This window comes from Cajanus cajan, chromosome 6 (genome assembly GCF_000230855.2).
Source record: "Cajanus cajan strain Asha chromosome 6, NIPB_CcT2T_4, whole genome shotgun sequence".
Classification (NCBI taxonomy): Eukaryota; Viridiplantae; Streptophyta; class Magnoliopsida; order Fabales; family Fabaceae; genus Cajanus; species Cajanus cajan.
Genome location: NC_138522.1, coordinates 51,486,270 through 51,498,595, shown reverse-complemented (window position 1 = coordinate 51,498,595; position 12,326 = coordinate 51,486,270). Strand labels below are relative to the sequence as shown.

General features: G+C 33.0%; 1 protein-coding gene across 8 annotated transcripts; it reads left to right on the top strand.

Annotated features, from left to right (window-relative positions):
• Nucleotides 1-557: 557 nt before the first annotated feature.
• On the top strand, nucleotides 558-7,710 carry DXPS3 (1-deoxy-D-xylulose 5-phosphate synthase 3). 8 transcript variants are annotated; one of them, XR_014434873.1, is made up of 11 exons: nucleotides 558-937; nucleotides 2,212-2,331; nucleotides 2,422-2,586; nucleotides 2,819-2,969; nucleotides 3,217-3,485; nucleotides 4,034-4,331; nucleotides 4,989-5,281; nucleotides 5,569-5,847; nucleotides 6,040-6,324; nucleotides 6,744-7,210; nucleotides 7,369-7,507. XR_014434873.1 is itself a non-coding variant. In XM_083077559.1 (10 exons), the coding sequence occupies exons 1-10, from the start codon at nucleotides 809-811 to the stop codon at nucleotides 7,519-7,521; spliced, it is 2,142 nt and encodes a 713-aa protein (XP_082933685.1). In that variant the 5' UTR covers nucleotides 559-808; the 3' UTR covers nucleotides 7,522-7,710. The 8 variants fall into 8 exon arrangements, 5 of the variants coding, with proteins under 5 accessions (XP_082933685.1, XP_020205448.2, XP_082933686.1 ...); XR_014434875.1 differs by having other exon boundaries at nucleotides 6,735-7,210; XR_014434874.1 differs by having other exon boundaries at nucleotides 6,744-7,204; nucleotides 7,369-7,501.
• The last annotated feature ends 4,616 nt before the right edge of the window (nucleotides 7,711-12,326 follow it).

Sequence of the window (12,326 nt, the reverse complement as noted above, 5' to 3'; positions counted from 1 at the left end):
TTAATTATATTTATCAAATATTTTATAAATGTTAAACTTTAAGTATGCTTTTAATTCATAATTTAGCGTATTTCTCTCTCTCTCTAAGTTTAAGCTTTCATAATTAAAAAATACACGTTTTAGATACCGAAAATATCTTACCGATAAAAATAAATTCAGTGAATTATGTAACATCAGTTAATATCAATACGACGTTTTCATAATAAAGACATTGGATTGATCGGTGAATTTTTTATAACAATTTTTTTATAAGTGAATTTTGTATTATAATAGGTTTATTACAACGTTTAAACAAAAAGACAAAAAATAGTTTTTTTTTTTTAAATTACATACATTAATTAATTAATTTTAAATTTGAAAAAGAATTCTAAAATATATATAAGCTTAATATTATCTATTATTTATAAGAAATAATCTTATAATATAACGCTGGCTTAAATATTTTTAATCCTTATTTTGTTCGTTCGTAATTTTTAAATAAGATATAGGATAAAAAGAATACATTTTTACTTATAATAATATAATAATAATAATTTGTGATTGTGATAGTTCCAAGTTTCGAATGGCATGTAAAACTGGAGTCGGCGGCTAGATTCCTGGTTTTGTCTTGAGGGGCTAATCGCTATCATCTGCTCTTTTTCTACCATTTTCAATCACCCCATCAAATCAAATCAATTTTATTTTTCTTTTCTTTTCAAATGTTAATGCGAAATTTCTAATAGCTCCATTTCTGGAATCAATAACCATGGTTCTCCCTCAACCTGAACTCTGAATTTCGAAGATCTCAGTAATACCACTTTGTTTCTCCATGGCTACTACATACCCATTCGGAGTCTCTCTTCACTCCCAGGCTCGCAGAGTGGACAACTCAACTTCCATCTTCCCCCTCCACGTGGACCTCTCCACTATTTCTATGTGCCCTCGTTCTGCTTCCAAGGTATCTATCTCAATTTTGTTGTTTCATGGGTTGCACAGAACACTATTGGCTTGAATTTCATTGCACCATATGTCCATGCTTGTTGTGTGGGAGGATTTGTCTTGTCTGATAAGTTAAGTTAGTTAATTCTTTTGCCATTAAGGTAGGTTCTGTTGACTGATGGAATATGGTTTCCGGTGAAGAATTGTGATGCTACCAAATGTTAAGAAAGAGGATTTAGGCGGAAGAGAGTGCGTAATGTTGATGTCATTGACTCTGGGAAGTTTCTTTGCTTTCTAGTGAAGAATAGTGTTTTTTATGCAAGTGGGATAACTTGGGTGACTCAATGTGGTGTTTAACACAAAAGGGGCATTGATGGAATGTGCATGGGAGCTTTCGATGCCCTAGACTTCCATACCCTGTCTTTGGAATTGGAGGGAAAAGGAAGGTTTTATATATATTTTTTGTTTGGTTCAAAAATTCGGAGGAGAGGAGAGAATGGAGGCGGCTAAAATCCCTCCTCACTTAATCTGGCTCCCTCCTGAAATTGAGGAATTTGAAGGAGACAAAAACTTTTGCACTAATTAGACTAACTTATTTTAAATTTAACAGTCTTATTTCATTATTCTAAGTATCTCGTAGTAACCTTGTTTATTTTCCCTCATCTCCTCACCGCTTGTGAACCAAACAAGTTGTCTCTCTTTCAGTAAAATTATTCCTCTCCCAGCCTTTGAATCATCTATGCACTGTGTTTTATGGTAAGATTCAATTGTCTTCTAGTTCTCGATTTAATTGGGAATTTGGGATTACATTGACAATTTAGTTTGTCTTTGGAATTCAATTCAGTTCAATTGAACACCAATCCATCTCCCCCATTCCTTCCAGGTTTCCTGCTTTGGAAAGTGGGAAGTTTCGTTTACAAGTTTCCAAACGGTTTCCAAACACACCCTTAATCTGGTGTGGAATTGAGTGGCTTGAGAATTCAGTAGATAGCAGCCGCAAATTTGGGTTGAAAATGTACCAAATGTATCGTCATTCAACGCTCACTGTCTCAGATGACAGAGCAAAAGAGTAATCCTGTTTGTTTTGGGTTGAATAATGATGTCTTCCACATGCTTTTTATATCATATCATGTTGAAATTTGAGGATCATGTAATGTTATAATCGAGTGCATTTTGAAATAACAGACACCAAAATGTTATTTACCTCCCTGGTTGAATATTATTACAGAAATTTTTTTGCATGTTATTAATTATTGGATGAGTGGATAGTATCTAATGGGGTTGTGGATGCAGGGTTTAATTGATCGAGTATATGCACGACTAGATAGTGATGATTACTACCGGGAAAAAGATCCTACACCCATTCTTGACATGGTTGAAAGCCCTCTTTGCTTGAAAAACTTATCTATAAAGGTTAGCTGTAAGCTCGATATCATTTTCATTTTGCTTTTACATCATTTGTAGTTTTGAAGTATCTCTTTCCTTAAATATTTTTCTTTGCAGGAACTGAAACAACTTGCAGTTGAAATCCGTTCAGATTTGTCTTTTATTGTGTCAGGTACACAAATATCACCGAAAGCAAGTATGGCAGTGGTGGAGCTGACAGTTGCATTACATCATGTTTTTCATGCTCCGGTAGACAAGATATTGTGGGATGTTGGGGATCAAGTAAGATTTTAAAATTATAAGCAAAAGTGCAAGTGCCCCTTTCTTGTTTTAAATTTCCGTCTCTCCTTTTAGGGGTCAAATTTGATGCAAATTGCAGATTGTTAAAATAATTATTTCCTAGGAGTTCATTTTGTGGCAAACCAATGAATATTTCATTTTCCTAGTGTTTATTTTCTAAGAATTCAATGAATGACCTGGTTTGGATAATGTAAGTATTTCATTATGTGTTCAGACATATGCACATAAGATTCTTACAGGAAGGCGAGCACTCATGAAGACAATGAGAAGAAAAAATGGCCTTTCTGGTTTTACTTCTAGATTTGAGAGTGAATATGATGCATTTGGTGCAGGTCATGGATGCAACAGTATTTCTGCTGGACTTGGTAATTTGTTAATCCTTTTCCCTTTTTGATAATATTTGTTTCTTCAAACACTATTTAGACTTTGTTCATATTGTTTATATTGTCATTCACTGGTCTGAGTATGTGTTTCTGGGTTGATAAATTATACTTTTTATTTTTTGCCAATAAATAAGGCCACTTCACATTTTCCTTTCTTGATTAATCAATAAAATTCTTAAAGGTGAAGTTTAAAATGACCTCAAAGTCATAAATAGAATATTTATTTCAGGCATGGCAGTTGCACGGGATATTAAGGGTAGGCGAGAACGCATAGTTGCAGTTATCAGCAATTGGACAACTATGGCTGGTCAGGTGTACGAGGCAATGAACAATGCAGGATATTTGGACTCAAACATGGTTGTGATTTTGAATGATAGCCGCCACTCTTTACTTCCAAAAATTGAGGAGGGCCCAAAGACATCTGTCAATGTCTTATCTAGTACCCTAAGCAAGCTCCAGTCCAGTCAATCTTTCCGAAGATTTAGAGAAGCTGCAAAGGTATGCTTCTTTTCCTCCTCCTTTGCAAGAAAAGAATGGTAGATAGCTGCAAATTAGTCTTCAGTATTTGTTGTTTGCATGAAAGGTCCAAATGATAATGCCAAGTCATTCAACTTTCAAGTGAGCCTACCAAAAAAAGCATGTTTAAATACTAAATAAATCATAACTTTTAGTACAAAATGGATTAAATTAGTACATTAAGAGTAATGATATTATGTATGATATGGGCCTGTCAAAAATATTCATCACTTTGTTTTAATAGTGTGACAACTAACATTTGCCTCTGTGTGCACTATGAAAGATAAATAAATGTGCAAATCTGCTTTACATTCCCCCAAATGTGTGGTTTGTATGTGCATCTTTTTCTAGCATTTCTATATTACCTTGTGTTGAATGAGTGATATGATGGTCCCCAATAAGTAATTATGATGGTCCCCAATAAGTAATTATGATGCTCCTTCTTTTAGGTCCCAATTTTCATATCTCAACGTTCTGCTTTATATCCAAATTATGTTCAAGTAAGTGACAGTTTGTCTGCTTTATGACAGGGTGTTACAAAACGAATTGGTAGAGGTATGCATGAGTTGGCTGCTAAAGTTGATGAATATGCTCGTGGTATGATGGGTCCTCTAGGTTCTACTCTTTTTGAAGAGCTTGGATTGTACTACATAGGCCCAGTGGATGGACATAACATTGAAGATCTAATATGTGTTCTGCAAGAAGTAGCTTCCCTGGATTCAATGGGACCTGTCTTGGTACATGTAATAACTGATGAAAATCAGGGAGATGAAAACAGTTGGAAAAGTGATATAACAGACAGGCAGCAGGACGATGGTATTTTTTTTGGTACTCTGATAATTATATTGTATTAATTGTTACATTGCATGTTATTTCTTATAAAATAGTTTATCCAGTCATGATGAGTTTTCCCTACTTTTTTTTTTTTGGTTTTCCACTCCTCCCCCTGGTTGTGTGCTTATTTCAAATACTTAAGCCTTTCAGAAAAGGAAACGAATCTCTTGGTTTACTGATTAGCTTATAGACAGACTCTATGCAGTAGCTAGAAGACACCTTGCTTATAAAGGATATGATACTACATGAACAACAAACAGCCTCATCCCACTAAGTGTAATTTGCTATGTAGAGTATTTGACACGATTGGACACTGCCAAAAACTTAGTTTCGTCAACACCATTTAGAGTATTTTTTTTTCCCACATGTTTTCTCTGAATCTTTTCGTAGGTTTTCCTGAATCCCTTTTAATATTATTTCCAAGCTTTTTATCCTTATCCTGATACAAGTTGAATCCAGCAGTGCACATAGTTTGCATCTTATCTGGATTCCGCTGCATAATTTATTTAGGTGCAGTGCCAAATCTTCTGAATGTCAGGATACTACAGTTTAGCCTCTTTATGGGATTGACCTTCTTACTATTTTGAAATTTTAATTGACATGTGATCATACATACAGTTATTTATAAGTTGTCTATGTTTACTTTTTCAGATTCTGTTAAATTTGATTCATTAGATAATGTTGTTCCGCCTCAAACATTTGGCGATTGCTTTGTGGAGACTCTGGTTGCCGAAGCAGAGAAAGACAAAGATATTGTCGTTGTTCATGCAGGAATAACGATGGAGCCATCGCTTGAACTGTTTCGGGAAAATTTTCCAGAAAGGTTTTTTGATGTGGGAATGGCTGAGCAACATGCAGTCACATTTGCCTCTGGTTTGGCATGTGGTGGTTTGAAGCCATTTTGCATTATACCTTCTTCCTTTCTACAAAGAGCCTATGACCAGGTCCAAAACCTTATATCAGTTTAAAGCCTTAAACTACCAAGATATATTGCTCCCGGACCATTTGGATTCCTTTGAGAACAATATATTTATAGTTGATATAAATTTAAATTTAATGTTTCTATGAACAATGAATTTAATGTGGACTTGTGGAGCATTAACCATGAAGAGTGGACAGTTACCAGCACTATCATCCTTATTACTTGTATGCTTAATGGATAGTTAGTGCACATTACATACGATTTGATATAAATAATTACGATGTTTAACATGTTACATATCACGTATAGGTGGTGCATGATGTTGATCAACAGAGAATTCCAGTGCGATTTGTCATCACAAGTGCAGGATTGGTAGGTTCTGATGGTCCCCTCCAATGTGGAGCATTTGATATAACATTTATGTCATGCTTGCCAAACATGATTGTCATGGCACCAGCTGATGAGGTTGAACTCATGCACATGGTGGCTACTGCTACTCGTATCAACAATCAGCCCATCTGCTTTCGATATCCAAGGGGTGCCCTGGTTGGGAAAGGCCACGCTATAGGCGGTGGAATCCCCATCAAGGTAATTAGGTGGCACTCTATTTTCTTGATACATTGTGAGTTATAATGAAACTTTGAAAAGGGTAAACTAATCAAAAACCTAAGGAAGCGACATTCATTTCTAAATTCTAACATTCCCAACGATTTGTCATAATATTTTTTAATGCATCTTCCTTCTCTAATTTTGGAGTGGCTGTAATCTATTCATGTACAGATCGGAAGAGGAAGAGTTCTTGTTGAAGGTAAAGATGTTGCTTTCCTAGGATATGGATCGATGGTTCAGAACTGCCTAAAGGCTCATTCACTCCTTGCAAAGCTAGGCATTGAGGTGACTGTTGCTGATGCAAGGTTCTGCAAGCCCCTTGACATCAAGCTTCTGAGGCAGCTTTGTAAAAATCACTCTTTTCTAATAACTGTTGAAGAAGGATCCATTGGAGGTTTTGGTTCCCATGTTGCTCAGTTTATTGCACTAAATGGACTGCTTGATGGAAGAATAAAGGTAATTAGTTCAACCTATGCGGGAAGGCTATACTTCTTTTATGGTTCTTAGCAAATTTGGGATTGTGCATGTGCTATTCGACTTCTATTTATAACCGGCATAAAGATATGAAACAAACAAATTTCTGTACCTCTTTGAATTTCTTGGTGGGTACATATAGGTTTATCTTTTCATAGCGCTCTAATATTTCTGTTGTGTTGTGTTCCTGAATGCTGGATCTTAAAAATTTGGTGTGTATGCATATGCAAGTAGCTTGGCTTCCCTTTTAAGCAGCATATTGTTTAATTTATATTGTTCTAAATATGGTTTAGTAATTTTACATAAATTGTGTTTGGTGCATTTTTAAATATACATAGCTGATAGCTTATTTGACATGTGTATATGTGTGGTAACCCCTAATGCTCAACAAGTGATATAAGAGGCGATGGTCTGAGGTGACCGGCTCGACGAGTATGATGATTGGCAGGTGGATCCAAGTTTGGGATCTCTTGTGTCGAAAGTCTTCCTAACAGTAGGTCCATGTGGAAGAGAGGCTTCCTATTAACATGGAGGGTTAGGAGGTGTGTCCCGCTGTCATGAGGGAGGTCATGATGGAGTGACGGTGCAAGCACTCTGAGCGTGAGTGAGCTTTGTGGGGCTACCATCGGATAATACTCGTAGTTTCTACTGCAGGAATGAGTTAAGCTGTGGTCCTTTGTTTGAGAAGAGGATTATTGGGATGCAAGCAAAGTTCCACATCGTTCAAACAAGAGGATGGTCATGAGTTTATATACACACAATTGTCTCCATTGGTTGAGAGGCCTTTTGGGTGATGTCTAAAAGTAAAACCGTGAGGGCTTGGGTCCAAAATGGATAATATCTCACCAATGTGGAGACATATGTATATGTAACCTCCCGATGCTCAACAGATACAAATTTAAAAACGTTTATGGAGACTTTTTTATTATAAAAGTTTTCATAAACGTTTTTAAAACAGAATCTAATTTTTTTTTTTTTTAATGTAGTTTCTGATTATTATTACTTTTTGTGGATGAACCCTTGCAGTGGCGACCAATTGTGTTACCAGACAGATATATTGAGCATGCATCACCAAATGAACAGCTTGAGCAAGCAGGGTTGAGTGGACATCACATTGCTGCCACAGCATTGAGTTTGCTAGGCCGTACCCGTGAAGCTCTCCTATTTATGTGTTCCTGACTTAGATGGAAGGAGAACCATGAATGCAGCAAATATGTCACCAAGGTCATTTTCTTTGTATATACAACTGGTGTTAAATAGTAAAATGGTAAGATTAGCGGGAGTTGTGATTTTTTGGACACCCCAACAATGTAAATACCTAATTAACACATCATTTTGTCCAAAAAGTATAAATTTTACCTCGTATCACTTGCGATATGTATCACCTACTCATTTATTTTTTCTATCCGAGTGACTAACAAACAGTTTCGGACTATGGACTATGACACTCTAACAAATACCATTACGTATGATGCATGAACGTTATATATCATAACTACGATGCATGAATATTATATGTGAACTTCAGGAATCATCTTTTAATGAGAACTTACGTGTGATGTGACTTGCTGAACGTTTATGAAATAATAATAATCATAACAGTGTATACCATGTATTTATTTTATTTTATATTTATTCCTTAAACTCTTTCACCCCTGTCCAACTATGTGGCACTGTATATATATATACAAAATATTTATTTATTTAAGGGTAAGTTTATTTAGATTTATTTTATTTAATAATTTATATTTTATATTAAATTTCAACGATCAAGTCTTTGAATTTAAAATTTTTAATATATAAATCAAGTATACAAATTTTAAAAAATTTAAAAATTATTTGATAGTTTATTTCACTAATTTAAATTAACGGATAATCATAAAAATATCTTATATGTTCATTTGAATAAATTAGACGAAATATCAAATAATTTTTAATTTTTAAAAAAATTTATAGACTTATTTCACTAATTTATATTAATCGAAATATGTTATCCAAAGGATTTTTGCAAAAAATTGTATTTTGTAATTGACTTAATTTTGTACTTAAAATAACTCGTTATTTTTCTAAATAAGAACTCATATATTGCATGCCAGATCTAATAATTAATGATCATGATTGATAATCAAAATATATTATCTAAACATATGACGAAATACAAATTTTGTGATTCTGGGAGCTCAAGAAAACATAATAGTTTGGTATAAAATCTCCATTTTATAGCAAAGATATGAAAAATATATTTTTGAATATTCTGACTTTGGACAAGCGACTAAGTTATCTTTAGTGTGCTTTATAAACTAGAGTATTTTGACACCTGTCTTCGAGTCTAGAATAATTTATCTAAGACCACATAAATAAAAAACTTTTGGTCTTCCTCTAAACTCTATGACAATTCTTTGTCCAGTGTCTTTCTCCATTAGAACATTTTTATGTTCTGTAGTCTTCTCCAATGAAGTTCTATCATTTATATTTTCTTTTTTAATTTTTTTTGCCTAATTCTGACACCAAGTTCTATGTTAATAACACTCAATCAATGCTTATTTTTATTTTAATTATCTTTTGTTTTCTTTTTTTTTAATATCATTTTCTCTACCTTTGATTGTTGATTCAAACAATTTATATAGGTGATTATAATATTTTTTTATTTGTGCTGGTCTACTAGTGAAACTTCGAGAGTGTTTTGAAAATTCAATAAAAATGCAAGACTAATGACTATATCAAATGTGCAATGTTGAAAGAATTTGAATGTGAAAAATTCTATAAAAAAATAAATAAAATTGACACATAACAAAACTCAAGCGTGGGTTTATTCTAGTTATATGTTACTGTTTGTATAACACTGTAATTATTTGTCTAAAAATTATTATATTTATTGCTAATTAATAATAAATGTGTCATGATTGTTACCGATTGAATAGTAATAATATATATATATATATATATATATATATATATATATATATATATATATATATATATATGTGTTATTTTGTTTGTCACATTAAATGCACTTTAAAAAAAAGGAAGTAATAATAGTTGGCAAATTTTATTTGTTATCTTGAATTATTTTTTCGTTACTTATTTGTTATCCGATTATTTATTACTTGTTATTTATTTATTTATTTATTATTATTAGGAATTAGATAACTAAAATTATAAAAAAAAAGAAATAAAATGGTAAGTTGGCAGTGCAGATTTTGTCACAATATTTTAGATGAATATTATCCATATCACTTTTCCATTACATTTTAAATAAAAAATTTTACTTCCCCCAGTTAGCTTTAATGAATTTATTTTTTATTTTTTAAATAAATAATGAAAAAAATAGAAAAAAATAATAGTCATTAAAAAATACAATAATTCAATTCTATTGCATGCATTAATTTATTTTTCCCGTTTGCATTTGAAATTAAATATAATTACTAAAACTTTATTTGAATTATAATAATGGATAATTATTATAATAATAATTATGATACAATTATAATTATTATACTACTAAATTAAATTTATAACTTTCACCCTATTTTTATACTTGAATAGTGAGTTGTATGGTAAATTTTGATACTAATTATTATCTTTTCAATTACATTTTGAACAAACAATGTCAACAGACAAAAATTTAACTCATAAAAAATGTGTAAGTCACGAACAAGACAAATCATTACACATCAACTCAGAAGATATGTAAGTCAGAAACAACTTAGCCATCACACACAAAATTGAAAGACATGTAAGTAAAAAAAGGCTAAAACCCTAATTTGGTTCCTTATAATATTAAAAAATTTTAATTTGATCCTACTTTAATTTTTGGTTTCAATTTAGCCCCAATTTATTTAAAATACTTCAATGTGGGACTTCCGTTTAAATTTCACAAACGACGTTAAAGGTCCGTGAGAATAACGCTCGTGATTCCAAATCACGCCTGTGATTCTCACGTCGCAATGGCCAGGCGCGACCACGTCGCACTGCGCCACCTCGTTTCCACCATCCCTCGCCTCGCCAGGCCCGGGAAGGGATACGTCTCTCCACCTCGCGGTGAATCTCAGGGTTTAGGGTTTTTTGCCGAGATTCTCATGTGCGCTGGCGCAGATTTGGAGCTTCCAGAACGATAATGGGAGGTCACGAAGGCATTGTTGTGGTGGTCCACAGTGACGTCGTTCACCGCATCGACGTCTTCAGAGGGGACCGGGGAGAGGAAGAGGCGGCGATTTCACCGATGAAGGTCGATGATAACTGGGAGAGGGAGGTGTACGAAAAGGTGGAGGTGAACGTGCGACGGTTTTTGACGTCGATAATGATTGGATAACGAAGAACGAGATTTAACACCATGCGTGAGAATCACGATCGTGATTTGGAATCACGAGCGTGATTCTCACAGACCTTTAACACCGTTTGTGAAATTTAGACGGAAGTCCCACATTGAAGTATTTTAAATAAATTGGGACTAAATTGAAACCAAAAATTAAAGTGGGACCAAATTAAATTTTTTTAATATTATAAGGGACCAAATTAGGGTTTTAGCCTAAAAAAAACCTAACCATCACGCACAAGATTGATTCGAAAGATGTGTAAGTCAAAAACAACCCGACCATCACGTACAAAAACGACTCAAAAAGTCATGTAAGTCAAAAACAATTTGACCATCACAACACAAATATTGACTCAAAAAAACGTGTAAGTCAGAAACAATCCGAACACAAAATTGACTTGAAAAGACATATAAGTCGAAAACAACTCAATCATCACACCCAAAATCAACTTGGAAGACATGTAACTCAAAAAAAACATGACCATCGCACATAAAATTGACTCAAAAAGACGTGTAAGTTAGAAATAATCTAATCATCACACAAAGATGTGTAAGTCTGTAACAACTCAATTATATAAAAATAGCTAACAAATAAATTTATTGAGTCATGTTGAACATTGTCCCAAAAGACTTATCCGTAGTATCTATGCAAGTCTCTTAAGGATACGAGAAAAACATCTCAAAATAGAACTGAGGCTGCAAAATTAGCAAAATGAAATTTTAGATTTCAAAGCAAAAAAAGAGACAAGATATGTGAGAGAGAAAAGAGAATTTTGCTCGGTGTGTCTTTCTCCTTCAATAGAGACACCTATTTATAGAGGGTTGGGGCATCAAACGAAAATAAAAATTATTTAAGTAGAATAATGAGTAATAAAGCACCAACAATGAGAAAACAAAAAATATTAAAATGAGATATTATGAATAATCAATTTTAAAAGATGCTAAAATTATTATTCCCCTTAAGCTCTTATCTCACATGTAGGGTGGGCATATCGGCTAATTTTCATTACAACATACTCACTTAACCCATGTACATGGGTGCAAGTTTCACCACTCTTGTTAGCCTCTTCGTATGCCTATATCACAAATTAATATATAAACCATTTTCCAAAAGTAATACTAGTAAATGTGAGACTTCTTTCTTTTGTAATACCTTATATACAACACTATCACACACAAAATAGACTCAAAAAGATGTGTAAGTTTAAAATAACTTGACCATCATACAAAAAAATTAACTCAAAAAGATGTGCAAGTAAAAACAAACCAACCATCATGCACAAAATCAATTCGAAAAGATGTGTAAATAAAAAACAATCTAACCATCACATATCGACTTAAAAAATGTGTAAGTCAGAATCAATTCAACCACGCACAAAATCGACTTAAAAAATTGTGTAAATCAAAAATCTTATGATTTTAAAAACCTAAAAAGACATAATAATTGAATATTAAATCTTCATCTTAAGATAAGCCAATAATAATACACTTGTAAATATTTCAACTTTAAACAAATAGTTAAATTAACTTTAGTGCATTTTTCATAAAAAAATCACAATCATCAAATTCTGGCTGTGTCCATATATATATATATATATATATTATTAAATTATTGATTATAATAGTTGCTCCAATTCCAAATCGGCTCCACACCGACAAAAACAGATAA